At 52.6% G+C, this 23838-nt stretch overlaps 1 protein-coding gene across 4 annotated transcripts in view; it reads left to right on the top strand.

The window, feature by feature from the left end:
• Positions 1 to 23476, top strand: part of TBL1X (transducin beta like 1 X-linked) — a 230683-nt gene extending 207207 nt beyond the window's left edge. For all 4 annotated transcript variants that reach the window (XM_049644557.1, XM_049644556.1, XM_049644555.1 and 1 more), the window contains 12 exons: positions 1160 to 1421; positions 3470 to 3602; positions 3978 to 4119; positions 4830 to 4893; positions 5008 to 5105; positions 9120 to 9180; positions 11926 to 12047; positions 15054 to 15128; positions 15528 to 15655; positions 17778 to 17943; positions 20447 to 20548; positions 21506 to 23476. In XM_049644557.1, the coding sequence (XP_049500514.1) occupies positions 1160 to 1421; positions 3470 to 3602; positions 3978 to 4119; positions 4830 to 4893; positions 5008 to 5105; positions 9120 to 9180; positions 11926 to 12047; positions 15054 to 15128; positions 15528 to 15655; positions 17778 to 17943; positions 20447 to 20548; positions 21506 to 21532 (1380 nt within the window). In that variant the 3' untranslated portion in view covers positions 21533 to 23476. The remainder of the gene's footprint in view (positions 1 to 1159; positions 1422 to 3469; positions 3603 to 3977; positions 4120 to 4829; positions 4894 to 5007; positions 5106 to 9119; positions 9181 to 11925; positions 12048 to 15053; positions 15129 to 15527; positions 15656 to 17777; positions 17944 to 20446; positions 20549 to 21505) is intronic.
• The last annotated feature ends 362 nt before the right edge of the window (positions 23477 to 23838 follow it).

Raw genomic sequence — 23838 nt, forward strand, 5'->3', positions numbered from 1 at the left:
TCCTGATTTCTGAGGTAATTCAAGGTCGGAACGTACAGAAACGTGTTTGCACATTAAGCAGACACGACCCAGAAGCACTGAGTTTTGTATGACTAATATTTGGAGCAGAGACAGAGGGAGACACACAGTCTAAAGCAGCTCCAGGCTCTGAGCTGTCAGCGCAGAGCCTGACCCGGGGCGTGAACTCACGAACCAAGAGATCATGACCTGAGCTGAAGTCGGACGCTTAACCGACTGAGCCACCCAGGCGCTCCTGGAGTGATTTGGAAGGAAAGAACATTCTTCTGTGTTTTTAAGTGTGCGTGGAAACTTTTTCATTGCAAATAGAAGCCAGCGCATCAAAAGCTGTGGGAAGAAGAGAAATTAAATTAAAACGAGTAGGAATTGAACAATGCTGTCGTCCGTATGTCACGGCTAGATTTAGTCCACACCCTGAACCCAAAACGTCATTTCAATGGCAGCAGGTTCACATGGTGTTAATTTGGACAGACGGGTGCACAAGGAATCAAATCCTGAACTGTGCTAGTATCTCTAAATTGGCCTTGGGTTTCTGAAGAGCTGCCTCTTCCGTGTAAGAGGGTAGTTGGTCACAGGTCTGCCCACCAGCCATAGCACCTGCACACAGCTTGTCAGCCTCAGCACTGCCGCCTTATGGGGGCAGGTGACTGTGCTGGGGCATCCTGTACACGGTCCAGCGTGTTGAGCAGCGTCCCCGGCCTGCACCCACTAGATGCCAGTTACATCTGTCTAGTGGGGACAGCCCACGATGTCTTCAGACATTGCCGCATGTCCCCTCAGAGGGAACAGTCGCTCCCCGCTGGGAACCCCTGCATCCAGCATAGCACTTTTTGTCGTGAAATAGCAAGGTTCAGATGGCACTAATGCCCCAATTCAGTCTGGTGTTTACCCAATACGGAGTCGGTCATGACACCAGAATCTCCATGTGCGCCCCCCCCCAACATCCCACTGTGCCCCCCTGCCCCTCCCAGCCGTCCCCCACACCGCACTGTGCACACCCGCTCCTCCCGGCCATCCCCTACACCCCACTGTGCCCACCTGTCCCCAGCCCACTGCGGACTCCACGGGTGTTGCTGTGGACGCCCAGTCCCCACTGGCTCCCCTCTGGGCACTGACAGCCATCCCCATGCTCTCTCCCCAGGATGGCACGGTGTTCGACGGCCGCCCCATAGAGTCCCTGTCCCTGATCGACGCGGTGATGCCCGACGTGGTGCAGACGCGGCAGCAGGCCTTCCGGGAGAAGCTCGCTCAGCAGCAGGCCAGTGCGGCGGCCGCGGCCGCGGCGGCCGCGGCCGCGGCGGCCACGACGGCCACGGCGGCCCCGACAGCCGTTGCTCAGCAACATCCACCAAAGAACGGAGAGGCCACGGTGAACGGGGAGGAGAACGGAGCCCACGCGATAAGTACGTGCGGGGCTCTGGGGGTGGGCGAGCTTCTGGTGGTTTCTCTGCTCCGTCTGTGTGAGTCGGCTAGACTCTTCGCGATCTGCCCGCCGTGCGTTCTTAGGCGCTGTGCTGTCCGCGTGCTGTTTGCCCGCGAGGGCTTCACACCGTTTTCGGGAGGTCCTTGGATGCGACGGTCTGGACGCACATAGCCCTGATTTTGGGGCACTGGGCTCCTCTGAGAGCTCCTTTCGTACAGCAGCGAGAAGCACTGTGTGACTACCGTTCGACACAAGAGGGTTTCATTTGTGGAGGCCACGGGTCCTGTCGTTCGGCCTCCCGTGCTGAGTGAGTTTGGCCGAGATCCGCTGGAAGGGTTCAGCTCACAGATCAGCCCGAGGTCCTATCCAGAGAACCTGACTCTGCTCTGATCTGCGGCTCATGGACTCAAAGACCGCTTCAGGGTCTAAGTTCGAAGTGTGCTTTTGTGTGTGTGTTTCTTAATCTTCTGTCAAGGAAAGCAATTTGGCATTGGTGAACTTTAAGAAATCCGTACGTCTGCCAAGACAGAAATTTTCCCAACTTGCAAATTGCACGGATTTCTTTTATTTATTTTCGTTTTTTTATGTTTCTTTATTTATTGATTTATTTTCACATTTTATTTATTTTTGGGGGAGAGACAGAGCACAAGTGGGGGAGGGGCAGAGAGAGAGGGAGACGCAGAATCCGAAGCAGGCTCCAGGCTCTGAGTTGTCAGCGCAGACCCCGACGCGGGGCTCGAACTCAGGAGCTTTGAGATCGCAACCTGAGCCGAAGTGAGATGCTTAACTGATCGAAACCCCCCGGGCACCACAGAATTCCTTTTAAATCTTAAGAAAATGTAATGGAGCACGGCTGCGTGCAGACACGCACGCTTCTTAAAGCACACTGGCCACACACACACGGAGCCTTCGATCCAAGGGTGCCTCTGGGTTGACTTCCTCGTTCCGGGGAGCATCCCTGACAGCTCGCGGCCACCTCCTCCCTGCCACGTTGTCCTCCGCCTTCTGCGTTCCCTTTATTCCGTGAGGCCTGCTGCCACCTGCAGTTTTCGTCATGTTGCTGCAGCGCAGGTTGAAACCAGACCGTGGTGTCTGAGGCGGTATTTATGCTGACCTTCAAGAGTCTTTCCTCTCCTGCCGCTTGGGAGGAAAACAGCCGCCCTCCGGGATGGTTTCCAGGTGGCATTTAGCACGGCCAGTGTCCACGGTCACCAGGCTTCCTTGGGCATTCAGAACCTGGATCCCGTGGCTCATCCAGGGAGGCCTGTCCGCTTAGAAAGCATGGCGGTTCTGCTCAGCTCGAGAACTCCGATACAAAGGTGACTTCAGGACGCTAACGGCACCGGACCCCCACGAATACAAGGGTGTTTGCAGGCAGGGGTGCGGGGTGGTGGGCATTCTGCAACAATGGTGGCGTCTCCCGGTAGGAGCTTCACAGACAAAGACGTGATACTCAGGAGCGCCTGGATGGCTCCGTCGGTTAAGCGTCCAACTTCGTCTCAGGTCACGAGCTCACGGTTCATGGGTTCAAGCCCTGCATTGGGCTACGTGCTGATAGTGCGGAGCCTGCTCAGAGTTCTCACTCTTTCCTTTGTCTCTGCCCCCTTACCCCCAACTTGTGCTTGCTTTCTCCCTCAAAATAAATAAACTTTAAAATAAAAAAAAAGGTGTTACCTCCAAAAGGTGCTCGTAGATAACACGTGTCACCCCATCTGGAAAAGAGCAACCTTCAGGCTCTAGCTGGCTGTCGTCATTGTTCCCCAGTGTCGTGGTGGTGGTTAGACATTAGCCTGGCCCTAATTAGGAAGAATAAATAAATTTGTATTTCTCTATCAAATTTGGAGAGTGTTGAACTAAGAAAATGCAATACAGTTACTGCATTACACAAAAGCCAGGATTCAGTTACGATCGTCAGAGGTAATAGAACTAAGTACACGAAAAGAAGGTGTTTCTAAGACTCAAGTGCCCCCAAGAATGCGTTTCTTTGATACTGGTCAGCCACATGTCTTTTCCTATTTCTTGTGACAGATAATCATTCGAAACCAATGGAAATAGACGGGGACGTTGAGATTCCACCCAACAAAGCCACAGTCCTTCGGGGCCACGAGTCCGAGGTGTTCATTTGTGCCTGGAACCCCGTCAGCGATCTCCTAGCTTCAGGGTAAGGATGCCAGGTGGTGGGTGCTGCAGGGCCCGTGGGGTCCGAGATGCTTTCCGGAACTGTGCCTCATGGAGTAAGTGCTGCCCTCTTCTGTGTGCGGAGCACGGCCTGGGGCTCTCTGTGCCGCTCTCTTCCCCGGGCTGTGAGGGAGTCCTCCTTCCACGCTGTGTTCTCAGTGGGGTGGAGAGCAGCGCAAAGACACGTTAAATTACTAAGAGCGGCAAAAATGGCGAGCAGGAAAACACGGCCCGTGAGCGTGATTAAGAAGACACAGGCCGTGGGCCAGAGATAGCTGACGCAGGCCGCCCGGAAGTCTGATGGGCTTTGTTTCCACTGGACCCGGACGCTGAGTGCATGTGCGTGTTCATTCTGCAGATCCGGAGACTCAACGGCAAGGATATGGAACCTTAACGAAAACAGCAACGGGGGCTCCACGCAGCTCGTGTTGAGGCACTGTATACGAGAAGGGGGCCATGACGTCCCCAGTAATAAAGACGTGACCTCCCTGGACTGGAACGTAAGCCCCTGCCGCCACCCAGACGCTTAAGCCCCCGGAGACCCTCCAGCACCGCGGGGGGCGCCCCTGCGAAACACAGGGGAGCGGGCGGTCCCGTTGGCGAGCACCCCCAGCCCGGGGGCCGGTGGTACGGGTGCTCTCTGTTCCTGAGAGCTTCTCACAAGGCCGTGTCGGGCAGACCCCTGGCTGGGGGTTCAGAGGCTCGTCTTCCCATCATTAAGCAAGATGAGCCCGGTGGTTTTCCGGGGGGGGGGGGCGTTCCGCTGGCGGGATGTGAGGCGCGACCCGGGGAAGGGGACGTGTCCCCTCGCTGTCTCGACAGCAGGCGTCACGTGCATTTGGACGTGGGAAGCCCGCGGTCCTTCGTGACTTCTGTACACTTTCGCTTCCGTATGTGCAGGCACGGTTTTCAAAGCTTCCTTAAGCCTCACTACCGTCACGTCTCATACGGTGGTTGTAACTGTGCCACCGGGGTGAGCGGTGGCAGCATCTCCCCTGTTCCTGCGCCTGTCCTCACGGTGCCTCACGTTGTGGGTTCGGAGCAGTGTGGGCTCCAGGAGGCGCACAGGGTCGGTCTGTCCCTTCCCTGGGAGCCAGCTCCTGCTGGGAGAGTGGCCTCGCCCTGGGATCAGCTGACGGGCCGTCTTCTGTTTTCGACGCTGCCCCCACTGAGCTGTTGGTGGTGCTGTCTGTTTCTTTCTGGCCCGCAGAGCGACGGGACGCTGTTGGCCACAGGCTCCTATGATGGTTTTGCGAGAATATGGACGGAAGATGGTGAGCCCGGCCTGCCTCGTGTGGGGTGGGAGCAGGCGTGCCCCAGTGTGGAATCACCCAGTGAGCCGACCATGGCTTTGAAGTCAACCTGTTTGTTGTTTCCCTACGTAACAGGCAACCTGGCCAGCACCTTAGGGCAACACAAAGGCCCCATCTTTGCCTTGAAATGGAACAAAAAGGGGAATTACATTTTGAGTGCTGGTGTAGACAAAGTGAGTATTAGCTTGACGTAGGTGTCTCTCATCTGCAGATGCTTATTTATTTTTAATCTCTGGATCACATCCTGGGTTTTGTTTGTTTTTTGGTTTTTTAATGCTGAGAGTTTCTGCTGCTTAAGATAGCAGAAGAGGTTTGTTCGGTTTTGTTTTTGTGGGTTTGATCTGACTGTTCATTTATAATACGTATGCTCTCAATATAGTCTACCGTTCCATAGACCTTTGTGCCAAACTTCCACCCGTGTTTTTGAGGTGCATTATTCAGTGACACAGGAAGTCCCCAAATTGCATTTAAATATGCAACGCTTGAACAAGCAAAGGGGTGTGGGACGCACTGGACGGAAACCCTTCACCACTGGGCCATTTTGGAAACACGGACTGTCTTCTCTGGAGAGGCCAGGCTTCTGTTCCCCTGATGTGATACATCGTTACTTCCTGTGGAAGGGCTGCGGGCCTCTCCGAGCACGAGCACGGCAGTAGAGCAGAGCTGCGCACGAGCGGGCGCGCCCCTGACGGCCACGGAGCCCCTGGACGGGGCTGCCGGTGGATGGGAGGGGGTCAAGGCCGGGCGGCCACGAGCACCCAAGTGCATCTAGAAGCCATGGGTGGGCAAGGAATGAGGCAGTGTAGGTGCCATCTGGCTCTGAGTCTGAACCCGTCCTCTGGATTTGTGTCCTCAGTCGCCAACAGCCAGGAGTCCTGACCCCCAAAAAACAGGGATTGGATGGTCATGTCACTCCTAAGACTTGGCGGGAATTTGAAGTCCTTGCTGTGGGGAAATATCATCAAGAAATGGAAACAGGAGGGGAAGAAAAGCATGTCCTCACGGCACTTTGTGTTTGTACACCTGTCAACTGGGTGTGAATACTCTACTTTGGTTTGGTTTCCAGAGGGTGGGCTTGCTTGCTTGCTTGCTTGTTTTTTTTTTTTTTTTAACTTTTTTTTTTTTTTTAAACATTTCTTTATTTTTGAGAGACAGACCACAAGCAGGAGAGGGGCAGAGAGAGAGGGAGACACAGAATCCGAAGCAGGTTTCAGGCTCTGAGCTGTCAGCACAGAGCCCGACGCGGGGCTCGAACCCATGAACCATGAGATCATGACTTAAGCCGAAGTCAGACGCTTAACCGACTGAGCCACCCCGACGCCCCTCTACAAGGCTTTCTTTACACGTTCATACTGACGTCAGGATGATTTGAGAACCTTGTTAAGTTACCGCTTCATGTTCATTCAGGTTCTAGAATTAATATAAAATAACGGCCATGACTTACAAACCCTGCCGTGGTGTTGGTCTAAAATATTTCCTATGTGGCCCTTGATGGAAAATGTGTGCTGACCCCCACACTGGGATGTAATGCTCTGGGTTAGTCTCTCTCTCTCTAAGCCAGTAGACCCCTCATTCGGACCCAGCAGCCCAGTAGCTAATGTTGAACAAGCTGAGTGTTATGGTTGACTCTCTAAACGTTCTCCTGGAACAACATCACGTTTTCTCCGAGGTGTTCTAATTCACATATTACAGATGCGCACACACACACATACACACACGGAACTTTGGGACGTGGCTGGCCATCCGTACTGCTGATTGGATTGTGAAAATGACTTGTACAAATGACCGCTCACCTTTGACAAGCACGTTAACTATTACGTGTGTTGGCCAATTCAGTGCTCCCAGGGTAGGAGGCGGGCACTGTGCTATCACCCTGTGTCACAGAGACCCGCGCTGACTTGCCTAGGGACCCACCGGTACAGGGTACGGGCCCTGGATTGCCGGTAACTTCTGCCCTTCGACCTCCACACGCTTCTAAAAAGTTTTTTCAGGGGCGCCCGGGTGGCTTAGTCGGTTAAGCGTCGACTTCGGCTCAGGTCATGATCTCACAGTTCGTGGGCGTGAATTAAAGCCCTGCTTCGGGCTCTGTGCTGACAGCTCGGAGCCTGGAGCCTGCTTCGGATTCTGTGTCTCCCTTTCTCTCTGCCCCTCCCCGGCTCGCACTCTGTATCTATCAAAAAATAAACATTAAAAAAATTTTTTTTAAGATTTTTGCGTCCTTACTTGCGTCCCTGCTCGGGGACTCCCCTTTATATTCATTTCTGACCTTACTTGAAGTTGTGACTGTAGGAGGTGATGAGCTGTATGGCCAATGAAAATTCACATCATGAATTCAGTTAGTCTTCGGGTCCTACACTCGCTTGTTTGTGACTGGCTACGTTAGGAAAAGAGCTGTATTCCACCAAACAACAAACAAAAAACATTTATCGGTCTAAGGGTGCCTGGCTGACTCAGTCAGGGGAGGATATGACTCTTGATCTCCAGGTTTTGAGTTCGAGCCCTACCTTGGGTGTAGAGACTACTTAAAAATAAAATCTTAAAAAGAAAAGTTAATTGGTCGAGAGCTGGCCCCAAACTTAGAGAACCGAGTTTCAAAGATACTTCTCTGTTTCCTCTGGAAATTTCTGCAGCTGATAGAAAATATAAGCAGTTCTTCTTAAAACAAAAGCTTTCATTTTTTAAAAAAATTTTTGAAATGTTTATTTTTGAGAGAGAGAGAGAGAGAGAGAGAGAAACAGAGCAGGAGAGGGGGAGGGACAGAGAGAAAGGGAGACACAGAATCTGAGGCAGGATCCAGACTCTGAGCTGTCAGCACAGAGCCCGACGCGGGGCTCAAACCCATGAACCGCTAGGTCACAACCTGAGCTAAAGTCAGACACTTAACCAACTCAGCCACCCAAGCGCCCCTTAAAACAAAATATTTCTTTTTATTACGTTTTCATTTTAAATCTTTTTTTTAATGTCTATTTTTGAGAGAGAGATAGTGCGAGCGGGGGAGGGGCAGAAAGAAGGAGACACAGAATCTGAAGCAGGCTCCAGGCTCTGAGCTGTCAGCACAGAGTCTGACACGGGGCTTGAACTCACAGACTGCGAGATCATAACCTGAGCTGAAGTCAGATGCTTAATCAACTGAGCCACGCGGGCGCCCCAAAGCAAAATCTTTCTTAAGTGCCATGGACAGGAAGGTGGAAAGGTTTCAATTAAGGTGAAAGTTCCAGTTGATTAAGACTTAATTCCGGTGGTGTTCATTGAGCGGCCTCTGGTTCCTTCCCTGCGTATCTTCCCAAGATCAGTAAGTTCCTAAGAATCCAGGATTTACTTTGCTTTCCAAGGGGTGGAGGGAGATCATTTTGTCTCCCTGTTTCTCGACCCGTGAACTGGGGCCTGATCCCAGGGTCACGACTACTCTCGGCTGTATCGAAGATCCCCGATTCTTGGGGTGATGGTCTTGGAAGTGTCAGGACTGGCAGCGTCTGTAGCTCTTTATTTGGAAAAGTGCCAGAAAGGTGCTTAATTGCACACTTTTCAACCCGTCTCCCTGTCGAGGGTGAGGGAGCATATAGCCCCCAGTCGAGGCAGAGTATCTAGATGAAAGACAGAATGCCACATTATCTAATTGATGTTTCTCTGTTGATTGCATGTTGAAACAATAATATTTTGGCCACGTTGGAGTGAAATAAAATATATTGCTAAAATTAATTTTACCCATTTCTTTTTCCTATTTTTTTTAATCTTTTCCTTTTTTTTTTTTTTAGAAGAAAGATTTTCTTTTTTTTTTTTTTTAATTTTTTTTAACGTTTATTTATTTTTGAGACAGAGAGAGACAGAGCATGAATGGGGGAGGGTCAGAGAGAGGGAGACACAGAATCCGAAACAGGCTCCAGGCTCCGAGCTGTCAGCACAGAGCCAGACGCAGGGCTCGAACTCATGGACCGCAAGATCGTGACCTGAGCCGAAGTCGGCCGCTTAACCGACTGAGCCACCCAGGCGCCCCACCTATTTTTTTTTAAATGTAGTCCCCAGATAATTAAAAATGACCTGTGTGACTCACATTCTGTCTCTTTCAGACCGTGCCAGTTTAGAAGGAAGGGGTGTTCTCGGTCTTTGGTCGTGTGTGAAATTTTTCTAGGGAAATCTTTCGGTGAAGAAGAGTTGCTAACTTTTTCTTTTTGTTTTGCGGAGCACAGACAACAATTATTTGGGACGCCCACACAGGAGAAGCCAAACAACAGTTTCCGTTTCATTCCGGTGAGTTTGTTTTTTTGTTTTTTGGAATTCAGAAATGGTAATCCACGGCAGCTCAATGTCCCTTAAAGTAATCACAAAGGATTGCAGGAAGGAGGCCATGAAATCTAGCTGGTAGCAGGGGAATGCATGTCACCGACCGCAGAACTGGCGTGGGCGTCTTTGCCCTGCCGTCCCCAGGGCGACGCTGTGTTGGGGTTCCCTGAGACCACGCCCAGACTCCGAAGTTCCCTGGGAGAACTCCCCGGACTCAGCAGGTAGATGTCCTCAGGGGTCAGATGTATTACAGTGAAGAGATACAAAGCAAAATCAGAAGGTGAACGAAGTGAAATCCAGACCTTTCCAAGGGTCCTCTCCCAGCAGAATCACACGGCGCGTCTGACATGCCCCCCCCCCTCCCAAAACCAGTGTGATAACATGTGCAAACAGCCGTCTGTCAAGAAAACTCATTAAGTCTCAGTACCCGAGGTTTTTATTTATTGTTGTTATTTTTTTTATTTTAGAGTGCATGAGCAAGGGAGAGGGACGGGGTTGTAGAGGGGAGAGAGAGAAGTGGGCGTGGGGGGAGAATCCCAAGCAGGCTCCACACTCAGCACAGAGCCCAACACAGGGCTTGATCCCGTGACCCCGGGATGATAACCTGAGCCGAAATCAAGAGTCAGACGCTCAACCAACTGATCCATCCAGGTGCCCTTCGATGCCTGAGGTTTATAATTTTTAATCTTCATTATTTTTTTAAATGTTTACTTTTGAGAGAGCGCACACGTGTGAGCAAGGGAGGGGCAGAGAGAGAGGGCGACACAGAATCCGAAGCAGGCCCCAGGCTCCGAGCTGTCGGCACAGAGCCCGACGCGGGGCTGGATCTCACAGACCGTGTGATCATGACATGAGCCGAAGTCGGGCGCTTAACCGACTCGAGCCCCCCAGGTGCCCCGAGATGATGAGATTTTAGATTGGAGAACAGATCAGTGGAGGCAGAGTTTTGGGATGCCCCAGGGAGGGCTCTGGATCTTGACTGCGGGGGGCAGTCGCACAGAGCCGCCTGTGTGATGAAACGGCATGGGCTGACACACACGTACCATCATCTTTCTGGTCTTGATCCTGTAGGGCTGTAAAACACAACCACTGGGGGAGCCTGGGGGAACAGTAATATTTCAAAATTACACTTAAAAAAAACAAACAAACAGCAGAGAAAGCCAGGCTGAGCCTCGAATGCTGGTCGTTGAACCTCGCCGGCCCCTCTGTGGGCAGGGAGGCCGTGCAGACACCCACAATGGCTGGGCCTTGGTACCTGTCGCTCACCCGCACTGAATGGTGAGATCACACTGGGGCTTCTGAGGGTCCTGGACAGCGGCCGACTCACGGTGGGGCCAGCCACCTAAGTACAGAGGGTCCCCTCTTTGGACGGCAAGGGCTGGTGGATGTTAATTTTTATGAGCAGGTGGTAAACACTGTCCCCTGAAGTGCCCACCTGAGTGTCCTATTTCCAGGTATATGAATCACGTGGCCCTCACAGTGCAGAGGGTGGCCCGGGAATTCGGGATGTAGCTGGGGCGGTGTTGTAGGCGAGAGCAGCTGGGGTCTTGCCTCTCAGGCTCACGGGAGCGTCACTCCGACCACATGGGATCGGTTCCTTCGTTCTGTGTTGTACACGTGGGAAATGCGCCCCAGGGACCGCGGGGCTGTCCTGAAACACTGCCGGGGATGTGACCAAAAGGGACGGTCTTGGCTTTTGAAGAAGCCCGTGCTCGCTCTCGACCAAGTACACAGCCACAACAGCCACTCCGGGACGGAGCCTCACGCAGAGGCTGATGGGATGCCTCGTGCGGTTACCCACTGTGGAACGTGGACCCCTGCAGAGGCCTGCCTGTCTCACTTAAACACTGAAGAAGAGAAGGGGCAGTCCGATTGTCAGCCTAGCCTGAGTCCTCTGCATTCTTCTCCCGACCCACTGCTAACTTGCCTTTAAAAGAAACACACGAGACATGGTTATGGTATTGATCAGTTGATGAAAACTTTGTGATCAGAGGTTTGGAGGAAGCTAACCCGCTTTCTCCTAGAAAGAAGGAGGCGTCAGGAGACAGCAGGGATGCCGAGTAGTGCGATGGAGAGGTCTGGTGCAGGGAGAGAGCTGTGAGGTGTAGGGAAGGCCATCGCCATCCCCCAAACCCTCCACAGGGCTCTCAGAGCCCCTAGGAAATGCCCAGGAGTCAGAAGGGGTGTTCATCACAAGTCCTGAGCCAGCGTCCAGTTGTGTCCCCAAAGGGATCAGTACCCTGCAGTTGAGGGGTGCATTGATGTGTTGCGGGACATTTTTAAAAATCGAGCCATCTTGAACGTAGGGTAGGAAATCTTCTCCGTCTGCTTTTCTCTTTTTCCTCTCTAAAATATGTCACATCAGCCCATGCACCAGTGATGTTCCTGGAAGCAGCAAGGTGCAGATTCTCCCCTCCGCTCACTGTGTCAGGGGAGCCGGACTCTCGTGCCACGGGGCACGTGAACCGTCACGGGGGTCTCTCCAGAGTGTCCGCTCTGCAGATGTGCAGGGCAGGGGTGGGGGGGGGGAGGTGGGGGTGTCTTTAAGGTCTATGAGGAAAAGAGGCTGTGTTCACACTGGGAAGGTTTTTTTTTTTTACTGTGTTACTAGATCAGGCTTCTTGAGACTCTGCTTTTAATTGTTTTAAATCAACTGAGCTCTGTGCACACCTGGTAAATGTCAATGTCCTCCCGCTGTCCCCTGCTGTCCAGCCCCTGCTCTCGACGTAGACTGGCAGAACAACACTACCTTTGCCTCCTGTAGCACAGACATGTGTATTCACGTCTGCAGACTCGGCTGCGACCGCCCCGTCAAAACCTTCCAAGGACACACGGTAAGTACGGGCTCTGGTTCCGGAGAACGTGCTGGGAGGGGGTGAGCGTCTCCTCAGTGCCTGGGATCGAAAGATACGGAGAGAGATACTCTGTCCATTCTCCTGCAGCCCTTTGCTGCTTGGGCTCTTGTAGCATCTCTGGTGGTTGGATTTAACCCACTTGGGGGCAGGCAGTGGAGAAAAGACTGGCTGTCAGAGGAGTCAGACGTCAGATTCTGCAGGAAAGACTTTAAAGTAGTTACAAAAATGTGCAAAGACATAAAGGACAGGATGCTTGTAATGAACGAATAGATGGGGAATATCGGCAGGGGAAGGAAAACTATATTCTAAAAACAATAGCCCAGTGGAAATCTGAGAACTGACTGGTATAATGTCTGAAATGGAAAATTTTTTTTAATTTATTTTTGAGAGAGAGACAGACAGAGTGAGAGTGGGGGAGGAACAGAGAGAGAGGAAGACACAGAATCCAAAGCAAGCTCCAGGCTCCAAGCTGTCGGCACAGAGCCCAACAGGGGGTTTGAACCCACGAACCATGAGATCATGACCTGAGCTGAAGTTGGACACTTAACCAACTGAGCCACCCACTGGCCCCTGAAATGGAAATCTTAATGCGGGGGGGGGGGGGTTCAACCAGGAGATGGGAGTTTTCAGAAAGGTTAGTGAGCCTCAAGTGACATTGTAGAAATAAGCCAATTTAAAGAAGTGATAAAAGATCGAACAAACTTTTTTTTTAACATTTATTTATTTTTGAGAGACAGAGCACAAGTGGGGGAGGGGCAGAGAGAGAGGGAGACACAGAATCTGAAGCAGGCTCCAGGTTCTGAGCTGTCAGCACAGAGTCTGACACGGGGCTCGAACCCACGGACCACAAGATCATGACCTGAGCTGAACTCGGATGCCTTGAACAAACTTTCCAACAGAGGCTTAATGACCTATGAACAGTATGAAGTACTCTAGCATATTTGTGACATGGAGAGAGAGAGAGAGAGATAAAAAGAGAATGGAACAGAAAAAATACTGGAAACGGCAATGGCCCACATTTTCCTCAAGTTCATGGAAAATAAGGAACGTTCGATCCAGGAAGCTCCACTGCCAGCTGATGTGTGATCAGATTCCTTAGTGGGGCACACGAGGCTTTTCGTTGCCTTTCCAGATGAATCTCTATAGCCTCGCAACCCCGTTCACTTCAGCCCTGTTGGAAGACCTGCCAGGGTCACAGATGCCGTTGTCCCCAGCACTTGGTCATTTCCATGTTCCTCACCTTTGCCAGCCTCTGTCCCTACGGGTCCTTGCTTCTAAAAGCAGAGGCATCGACTGTGCTGTTAACATCTCATTGTGTCAGTCAACTGACCTGCTCTTTATCTTGCTCATCTCTTCTGTCTCTTCTCTAATCCCAGACCCCCCCCCCCCAGCTTTTAATAGAAGTTTTTGCGACTTCCCGCTGTCCCACTTCGAGCTCTGTCACCATCACACGTTTTCAAAGGTAGTCGATCCTGTTTCTTCCCGAGACTCTGAGCCAACCCTGGTTGCCTTCTGGTGATTATGACTTGGGTTGCGGAGGTAGGGAGAGAAAACTCCACTCCGGGGAAGGGGTTTGCCATACCCTAGAGGATTTACAGATGGCTCTCGCTGGGGGTAGTCCGTGGGTCCGGCTCCACGCTCCTGGGCCCTGAGCCATCTGCCCGTAGGGTAGATCAAGCCAGCCTAGCTGCCCTGTGCTGCTGAGTCTGTCCCCGGAGCAGCACCTGTCACTGGGCACCAGGTTCTGCTGGCATCCCGGACCCGCTTTCTCGCGTACACGTGCACACGCACGAACACCGTCTGCGGCCCGGCCCCTCTGTCCTCCCTTCGCCCAGCCAGTGGCCTGCCCCTGGGACTCCCAAGCTTCCTTCCTCCCTTTTTTTCCAGGCTATCTTGATAGTGCGCGGAACACAGATGTGGCCTGTCACGTCTCCGCCTCACACCCTTCAAAACTCAGTGTCCTTTACAAGTAGCGTGACCATAAAAGTTATCACCCAAACCAGAGGGCTTAGGAGTGTGAGATTGATTGGAAAGTTAATTGTTAGTTTGAAATCAGTTGTCAGGCCGGGACAGCAGGCGTGGGTGGGACTCTCCTGGGCAAATGGGGCTCTAGTCATCCTGCTGGGAAGGCTTGCTCCCCAGCTCGCCAGGCCCAGCGCCCCCCTCCCCAGCCCAGGGTCAGGTGTCCCTCGGGGCTGCGTCTACCTGCATCCTCCAGGATTCCGCCTCGGGGTCGGGCCTCGGGGTCATCCCGCCTCCCGGCCCATCCAGAAGGCCGTCTGCAGCCACACTCCTTTCTGCCCCCACAGCACCCTGCGGCCGCCCGCTACAACTTTGCACCTGTGCTGTGTTGCGGCATTTTGTCTCCGTGCTGTTTGCTCTGGATTTTGAGCTCTTTGCCCTCCTCCAGGATTTTGTCTGTGGGTGTATCTCTAACAGTTACCACTTGTACGGCTGCGTTCGTCTGCTGGTGCGTTTAGGTCACGTGGCCTTCAACCTGCGTTAAAGCCCTGGCTTAAATCTCCTTCCACCCCTCCCGCCCCCGCCCCCACCCCCACCCCCTCCCCCAGAAGAGAAGTTTCTGGAACGGATCTAGACGGAAAACAGCCGTAGTGAAAGGACTTAGGAAAACGATTTTCAGAGTCGGTTTGTAAACAACCGTGGTCTTCCTGGTTTTATGTGCTGCCCTGAATCATGAGTAAATTCACTTGGCTCCCTTCCTAGTTGAGACTGTGTTTTTCCTTAGAGAAATGCAGATGAGGCGGCTGGTTCCGTGCGGCACATGGTTGTGCTTTTATGCAAATGTGAAAGGCGGAGTAAGGAAAAGAGGGAAATGAGAGGAAATGCCACCGCGTCTCCATCTTTGCCATCCGGGCGAGAGGCAAATAGGCTCCTGGTGGAGACGACAGAGCGCTGCTGCCACCTGGTGGCGGGTTGTGGTATCTGCTCGCAAGCCGTTCTTTCTGAAACCCTTTGCTCTTTCAGAACGAGGTGAACGCCATCAAATGGGATCCTTCTGGAATGCTGCTAGCGTCCTGCTCTGATGACATGACATTAAAGGTACGGCTGTCTGCAAGGACGTGCTGTCTCCTCCCAGACACAACCCGCGTACTCTGTGCGTAGCTTCCACTCACTGTTCCTCTCTGCCTGGTTGTTCCCCACACTCTTCCTGCCTCTGTACTTTGTCCCCATCGCTAACTAGATGTCGCTGTCACCCACTTAACTCCCGTGTGTCCGTGTGTCCGTCACGGATCCTGCTGAGAGTCCTTCCCTTCCCCGTGGCGCCCTAGCCCTCTGTCCGCCCCTGTTCTGGGCACTGCGTGGCCGGCCAACTGCCGACCGGGCAGCGAGCTTCCCAGGAGCCAGACACGTGACTTAGGTTCACGGAATAGGTGATGTTGAACCATTCCTGGCTGCAGAGACGGCGTCTGCTCACATTGTTCCCGCTGTGTTCTCTAGATCTGGAGTATGAAGCAGGATACGTGTGTCCATGACCTTCAGGCCCACAGCAAAGAGATCTACACCATAAAGTGGAGTCCCACCGGGCCAGCCACCAGCAACCCAAATTCCAACATCATGCTAGCAAGGTAAAGGGCACACGGCCCACAGCCCAGGCACGGTTCCTGAAAGCAGCCTTGCTCGCTGTCTCAGCTCGCCACATGGCCAGTAAGAGTTTTTTGTATCCAAACGGAACAGGAAGTTTTGCTGAGGGGTGTTGCGAGTTTGCTCACGCCCTTCCAAAGGAAACGAGGTGGCTAGCCCGCTTTGAATGCACCGCGAGACTCTCAGGTGACTCGTAACTGGAGGGTGAGGGTCATTTGAACCATGAGGTTGGTGGGAGGGGCTGGTCGTGGGGCCGGGCTTTGAGCCCTTGCTTTGGTGAAGGTTTTTGTGAAGACACAGAAAGGAAACGGAATTCAGTTGGGACGCCGGACCCGACCCAACAATTTATGTTGTGACACCAGACCCGACCCGACCATTTCTGTTGTGACACCAGCATCGGGCGGAGAGGAATGACCAGTCAGGCCACAATTGGCCAGAGTGGTTATAAGTGATGCAGAGGTGGCCTCCCCAGAGCCACGTTACTTTAGGCCGCTGTCCGCGGAACTGGTTGGTCATGATGCTCGTTAGACCCCTTTCAGGACGTAATGTTCTACTCTGGGTATTGTGTTTTAAAAAGAACATTCAGAAAACAAACCCAACAGACTCTGAGACTGAGCCAGGAGACCTAGGGATCTGGGAGCCACAGTCCAAAGCCACGTGGGTGTGTTTGCTTCACCGGGAAGGGATGAGACTTGGGCGGGATGTTTGGTTACCAGAACAACCGGGGGCTGGCTCTTGGCTTGCACAGAATGGATATGTGGGCACAGGTGACAGGTGTCGATCAGGAAGAACGCTCCTTCTTTGCAACGGAGTGGGATGGGGGGTGGCGGCCTCGCCGAGCGGCAAGGACTCTTGTTGCCGCGAGTGCTCGACCACAGGCCGTCTCTTAGAAAGTACTGGAAGGAATTCCTACACCTGCTGAGAGACTGAAACCAGAAGAACGTGGAGACCATAATTGTCTTATTTCAAGCAATTCTCCTAAAATCCACTTAAATTACTACGAGAACACACTGAGAATCGGTTTTTGATAGCCCAAAAGGGACTCTTGTGTCACGAGCATAAATTATCCTTTCGGCGAACAGGTATAAAGGGAACATAGCAGTGCCTGAGTCCCTGGTGAGAGCACAGCCGATTACCGCTCTGTGATACATGCTGTTCTTTTAAACTTGAAAATAAGTCCAATTCGAGCTCGAGACAGTGTGGTTGCATATTTGGATGTGACTGTATTTTAATTCCTGTTGGATTAAGAGTTTTAGTCACTCAGGTTGCTCCGTTTCCAGACCGTTGGTATCATCTTTGTTGCTAACAGTAGATGTTGGTTTTTGGTTTTTTTTAATGTTTTTATTTTTGAGACCGAGACAGAGCATGAGCAGGGGAGGGGCAGAGAGAGGGAGACACAGAATCGGAAGCAGGCTCCAGGCTCTGAGCCATCAGCCCAGAGCCCGACGCGGGGCTCGAACTCACAGACCGTGAGATCATGACCTGAGCCGAAGTCAGACGCTCAACTGACTGAGCCACCCAGGCGCCCCAATAGATGTTTTAAATTGCAGGAGTATTTATTTTTTAGCTTTTTTTTTTTTAATGTTTATTTTTTGAGAGAGAGACAGCGTGAGCGGGAGAGGGGCAGAGAGAGGGAGACACAGAATCCGAAGCAGGCCCCAGGCTCTGAGCTGTCAGCACAAAGTCTGACGTAGGGCTCGAACTCACGAACTCAAGATCACGACCTGAGCCGAAGTTGGGGGCTTAACCGACTGAGCCACCCAGGCACCCCAGACTGTAGGGAGCATTTTAGAAATCGAGTAAATATTATACAAGAGCATATATCATTCATCTCCGTAGAACATGCAGAAAGCAATGAATGTGGATGTCACCTGGTTTCCTTAATAACAGCCCCGGAAGAAAGGAAGAAAAGATTTGTTTTCTAACTATGGGCTTTTTTTCAATATGCCCAAGTCACATTTTAGAAAAGGCATATGCCCGGTCACTGTCTCTCGAAACCCCAGGGCCAGGAAGGACAAACAGCACGTGAGATCCGTTGAGTGTCTTAGGGAAATAGGAAGAAGCCAGCGTGTTTCTCTGATGATGTTTTCTCTCCCGTCTTTGCAGCGCTTCGTTCGATTCTACGGTCCGACTGTGGGATGTGGAGCGAGGCGTCTGCGTCCACACGCTAACCAAGCATCAGGAGCCTGTCTACAGCGTAGCTTTTAGCCCTGACGGGAAATATTTGGCCAGTGGCTCCTTCGATAAGTGCGTGCATATCTGGAATACTCAGGTAATCCCCCGATTGCCGCGACCGAATCCTTTCCAGAAGTAACGCCCAAACAGCGTTTGTGGGGACCCTGGCCAGGAGCGGCGACTGGGAAGTCTGTGCTTAGGAACGAGCGGCCTCACACGGAGCCTGGAAGCAAACCCTGCCTTGCCCAGGCGGACCTCGGGCTCAGCGCCGCGGGGCTGTGGGCCTCCCCCCCCCCCCCCCGCCCCCTCATCAAGGGATCTCCCCGTCTTCGACTTTCTCTAAGCCCCTGGCATGAAACCTTCCACCTGCAGATGACCTGCGGTCATCTCCGCAAAGTGTCGCCCAGCCCTTTCCAGAGATAACGCTGTCGGTCACACGGGTTCGACGGGGAGAGGCGTCCTTCCGTCCGAGCTTACCGGGCAGGGGTGCCAGGTCGGCCCTGACCTCCTACGCTCCCCACCAACACCAGTACCTTCTCCGTGCAGCAAACCAAGGAGCACAAAGGAGTGTGTTTGCTGTGCTCATGCCATTTAATGGTTTTTGACTGAAACGGTGTTCGGGTAGCAAAGGATATGTCAATGATGGGTCGTCGTGTTTATCAGAAAAGAGAATGTTTGGTTCAGTGTTGCCACTGGAAGTACCTGCAGCCATAACTGAGGGTAAATAGCATTCTGAATATAGAGAGTAGAATGACAGGAGCTGGTATAGTACAGAAGATTTTTTAACTTATTTTTGAAAGAGGCGGAGAGAGAGGGAAACTGAGAATCCGAAGCGGGCTTTGCGTTGTCAGCGCAGAGCCCGAGGTGAGGCTCGAACTCCCGAGCCCTGCGATCATGACCTGAGCCAAAATCGGGAGTCAGACACTTAACCGAGCCCACCAGGCACCCCCAGTACAGAGTATTGTATCGGGCAGTCAGCTCTCGGCTCTCCTGACGGAAGACAAATGCTGTTACGGTAGGAGGTGTTGAAAACAGCCTGTTGGATCTCAGGGTGGATTATGTGCCCCGCTTCTGTCCTTTTAATCTGACCCACCTTCTTGGTCCCCTTTGGCTGGGTTGACCTTCAGATGGATTTGCATTCTCCAGCCCATGGCCCCTTGTGGCAGGGAAAGGGGGTAGATGAGCCAAGTTCACTTGGCATGGGGGTGCGGGCGTCCCGGAGACCTCAGGCTCCCCGGGAAGTGCCGTACATAAACCGGTTCTCTCGCAGAAGGAGAGGCGATGGTGGGCCCTACGTGCAGGCAGGCTGACACCAAGGCGAGTTGCGCGGCCCCAGACAGGCCTCCCAGAAACCCCCCAGCCCCACGCCAGGAACAATGTGCCAGAGGCTGTCGGTGAAACACTAGAAAGCGTGATGGGCGGGTCTGCAACATGACCTCATTCATTAAGTGCTGCCTGCTGTCAAAAAGTCAAAGCCTGTCACCCCCGTTTTAGAAATCACAAAACTCAGAGACATTTTATTTGCTTTTTTTTTTAACATTTTTATTTATTTTTGAGAGACAGAGAGCGAGCGGGGGAGGGGCAGAGAGAGAGGGAGACACAGAATCGGAAGCAGGGTCCAGGCTCCGAGCTGTTGGCACAGAGCCCGACGCGGGGCTCGAACTTGCGAACATGAGACCGTGACCTGAGCCAAAGTCAGATACTTAACCGACGAGCCACCCAGGCGCCCCTTATTTATGTTTTTAAAGACTTTAAGTAAACTCTCTACCCAATGTGGGGCTCGAACTTACAACCCCATCCATGATCAAGAGTCACAAGCTCAACTGGGCCAGCCAGGTGCCCCCTCTTTGAGACATTTTATTTGTTATGTTATTATTTTGTTAACGTTTGTTTGTTAATTTTTGAGACCGAGAGCATGAGCAGGGGAGGGGCAGACAGAGAAGGAGAGAGAGAATCCCAAGCAGGCTCTGCACTGTCCATGCAGAGCCTGACCCAGGGCTCAAACCCATGAACCATGAGATCATGACCTGAGCCAAAGCCAAGAGTCCGACACCTAACAGACAGAGCCACCCTGGCGCCCCTCTTTGAGACATTTTAAAGCTCTCTCTAATCCTGAGAGGGTACTGTGTAAATCTAAAAAAACATACGTAACGCTGTTGACTTGCTCCTTCCCCCGTTCCCATCTTGTAGGAAGTCTGAGAGGCCTGTGTCTACGGCCGCTGGAGACCTTACTGCAAGTCGTTTTCCTTTCTAGGTGTTCAAAACTACCTCAGATAATGTATCCGTGATGACATTTCAGGGTAACGTCCAAAGGAGTGCCCGTTGCACCACCCATGTTTTGTTTCGTGTGTAATTGCTTTGAGAGTGTGAGATCGAGGCGGGTGCGTGAGTTAGGGAGAGGCAAAGGGTGAGAGAGAGAGAACCTCTCAAGCAGGCTTCCTGCCTAGTGCAGAGCCGCATCTCACGACCGCGAGATCACGACTTGAGCCAAAACCAGGAGTCGGACGCTTAACCGACAGAGCCACCCAGGCGCCCCGGCTACCGCGTCCGTGTTTCGAGTGTCCTTTTGCGTTGTCAGTGATGACTGCTTTGCTTTGCAGAGTGGAAGTCTTGTCCACAGCTACCGAGGCACTGGCGGCATCTTCGAGGTGTGCTGGAATGCCCGAGGGGACAAAGTGGGTGCCAGCGCGTCCGATGGCTCTGTAAGCAGCACCTGTGGTTTGCCGGGGAGGGGCGGGTGGGGAAGGGAGGGGAGGGGAGGGGCGGGGCACAAAGACGAAACGCTGGGCAGCGGATACCCGAGTGCAGCTGCAGGGGGTGTGACGGACCCTGGTCTCTGACCAGCTTTGCACGCAGGCGCTGCACAGACATGCTTCTGGTGAAGGAAACTTCTGGGCTGACCCCCTGGGTTGGCACCATCTGTGAATGGCCACCTCTTCCTCCCTCCCAGGTTGTCATTCTGGCCAGCATTTTCTTAGGGACATTCTGCCCCGTGAGGATGCCACAGGGGTGATCCTGCCCTGTCACAATGTCAGGAGGCACTCGGCTGTCACTACTTTGACAGGGTCGCTACTGGCATCTTGTGCGTGGAGGGCAGGGAGGCCGCCAGTCCTCCCACAATGCGCAGAATGGCCCCCGGAGCAGGGAAGGATCTGGCTCTAGGTGTCACCGGTGCCGAGGCTGAGAAACTTGGTCCTAGCTTAGTCCCGTGTTTGTGACCCTGACCTCTTGTGATAAAGGCATGGCCTCCTGGTCTCGTTCTGCTCCCGTGAGCTGTCTAGCCTCTTGGTTCGTTCCCGCACTTGGCCTTGCCGTGAGCCCCAAGGCGGGGGGGGGGCAGCAGTGGGGCTGGCTTGGTGACTGTCCGCGAGGGCCGCAAATGTTCCCATCGTCTGTGTGCTCGGGCTGGAGTCGTCCTCTCCGTCACGCAGCCCGCCCCTCCCCCACTGGTTCCTGGCATCGCCCTCGACCTGGAGCTTCCACGTAGTGCTGTTTGCTTGGCGTTGCTGGGTCACATGCTCACACACTAGCCTTTTATTAAAGCTGCCAATAAAACTTTATTTACAGAACATGGGTGGCGGGCCGGAGTTGGTCCAGGGGCTCAAAAGGCATCTTGCTGTCATCTGTGAAGATAAGAGGCACCTTCTGTTTCCTTCCAGGTGTGTGTTTTAGATCTCCGAAAGTAAACACAAACTATTCTAGAAGAGAATTCTAACGGACCAGCAGTGAATGTGTGAAGCAGCAATGCTCAGACACCGTTCTTTCCGCTCCAAAACTGTACGAACTTGACTTGCATTAGAGTGTACTTGGAAATCAGTTCATCCTGGCCACAGGAGTCTCTACTTTCTCGTAATCTTCATCAAGAAGTTTAAAACAGAAACATACACAGTCATATCAAAGGGGGAAGGAATGGTTTCCACCCAGAACATTCAGCCTGGGAAGCATGGAGCCACCGGCTAGGCGGGGGCGCGGTTTGCTTTCCATCCAGAACAGGCTCTGATAGTTGAGAGGAGAAAAGACGAAGAGGAGAAAAAAGAAAACAAACAAAAAAAGCTGTGCCAAAAAAGAAAAGAAAAAAGAAAAATGCTGTGATAAAACCAAGAGTGGGGGAGGGGACTCTCCTCCACGTGGTGGGTTCGTTTTTTCCCCCTAACAATTTGGACACTGCACTTGCTCTCACAAAGGATGTTCAAAGACCAGTTTGTACCGATGAAACGCGCAACTTTGTAATCCCAACACTTTCTATTTTCTAGAATCTTCTTTGTCCGGTGGTTTTTCTATTGGCTGGAATCCTGTCGTCCGGGGGCCTTCGGTCTGAGATGGAAACTGGTTTTGGTTTGTTGCTTCCTTCCCACTGTGTGCCCCCTCCACCTCTCCTTCGTGCGGTGTGGTGTTGGTTTGAGTACGCCTTCCGTAGACGCAGCCTCGTGGACACCATGCCAGAATCTCTGACGGTCGGCTTTCCCGTCCCTTCGTCCTCCCCTCCGCCCTTCCTCCCTCTCCCTCACCGCCCCTCGCTCACTCGCTGTCCCTTTCTCATAGTTGCTTCGGATCTTCGGTCTCAAGGGCACTTTCGGCGCATAATAAGTGCTTTATGTAAGAAGGCAGGGCACGGGGACTTTTTACGGGAGAAAAAAAAAAAAATACTTATAAGAGAAAGAGCCCGGAGTATTTTTGGAAAAAAAAAATATTTTTATGTTAAAACAATTTTAAAATCCTAAAATGGCCATCAGACACAGAGAGCTTTGTGTGATTCATATTTTAAGCAAATCTTAGGAGGACACAGGCAGGGTCTGAGGTGGCCTTTCCGTTCCCTGCAGCATCGTGAAAGGCGGTTAGGAATCTGGGTGGAAAAGTCTGGGTGGGTCCTGGGGGTCGGCGGGGGGGGGGATGCTTCTGCAGCGAGAGACGCAAATCCCGGCGCTTTTTGCTTCAAAGAAGAGTGTCGCATCGTTTTGGGGTGTTCACCCTCGTAGCCGGCACGAGAGGAGTCGAGAACAGTGCCCTCTGACCCCAGGAAGCATTTCCCAAACCAAATGGAATTGAAGAAGCCATCCACACTGACAGCTGGGCTCCCTGTCACCTGTTAGCGACCTCTTGTTCACGGCGCTCTGAGTACCCACGGCCGCTTCACCGAGAGCGGTTGACCGGTCCTGGCACAGCTCACCTAAAAGCCTCCGGGATCTCACCCGGTGTGATAGTGACAGAAACGAACGGGAAAGGGAGACTCTCAGTCCTGAAGGTGAATTACGTAGGTAGGACATCACTAATAATTTCTGCCGTCTTCATCATTTCTTTCTCTCACAAGAGACCAGGAGAAAGAATTTTTTTTTTTAATAATGAATCTTTTTACTGTTTTTAAAAAATTAAACATGGCTTTGTGTTCCTAGAGGAGTTTCCTTTCATTGGATCAGGTGCCCTTTGTACTCTCGTCCTAACCCGACACTGACCTGTTTTTTACATTAGCATCGGGGAAGGAGCGAAAGATGGGGCCTCTTCTCTCCTCTGTTTCCCAGCGGGCATACGAAGGGGCGAGGAAGCTGGTCAGGCCCGGGGGCAGGGGTGCCGGTCGGGGGCAGGCTTCGGCTGGGTGCGCGTCCCAGCAGTGAGACAGGGTGTCGTTTGGAGGGTGGCGTCCGTCCGTGAAGCCAAAATCCAGCCGGCAGGACAGCGGCCTCCCGCAGAACGTGGAATGTGCGGGGACCGGCGGCAACAGCCAGGGTGCGTTCTTCCTTCTAGATCGTTCATTGCCCTCCGCTTGGATACCCGAGTTATGCAAGCCCCGTCTGTAGAAGACCAAAAAGGGCTCTGTGTACAAGCTGGGTATTTGATTCAGGCTCCGTTCCCTAAGTGTTTAGCCCGGAAGGTCTGAGTTCTGTGGCGTCACATTCCCGTTTTTGAAGGTCGCAGACGACGACCGCCTGCCCTAAGAAATCATTAGGTTTGGGACGCTGTTTGCTGGGGATCCAGGCCAACACCGTCTTGACCCCTA

Source organism: Panthera uncia, chromosome X (assembly GCF_023721935.1).
Source record: "Panthera uncia isolate 11264 chromosome X, Puncia_PCG_1.0, whole genome shotgun sequence".
Classification (NCBI taxonomy): domain Eukaryota; kingdom Metazoa; phylum Chordata; class Mammalia; order Carnivora; family Felidae; genus Panthera; species Panthera uncia.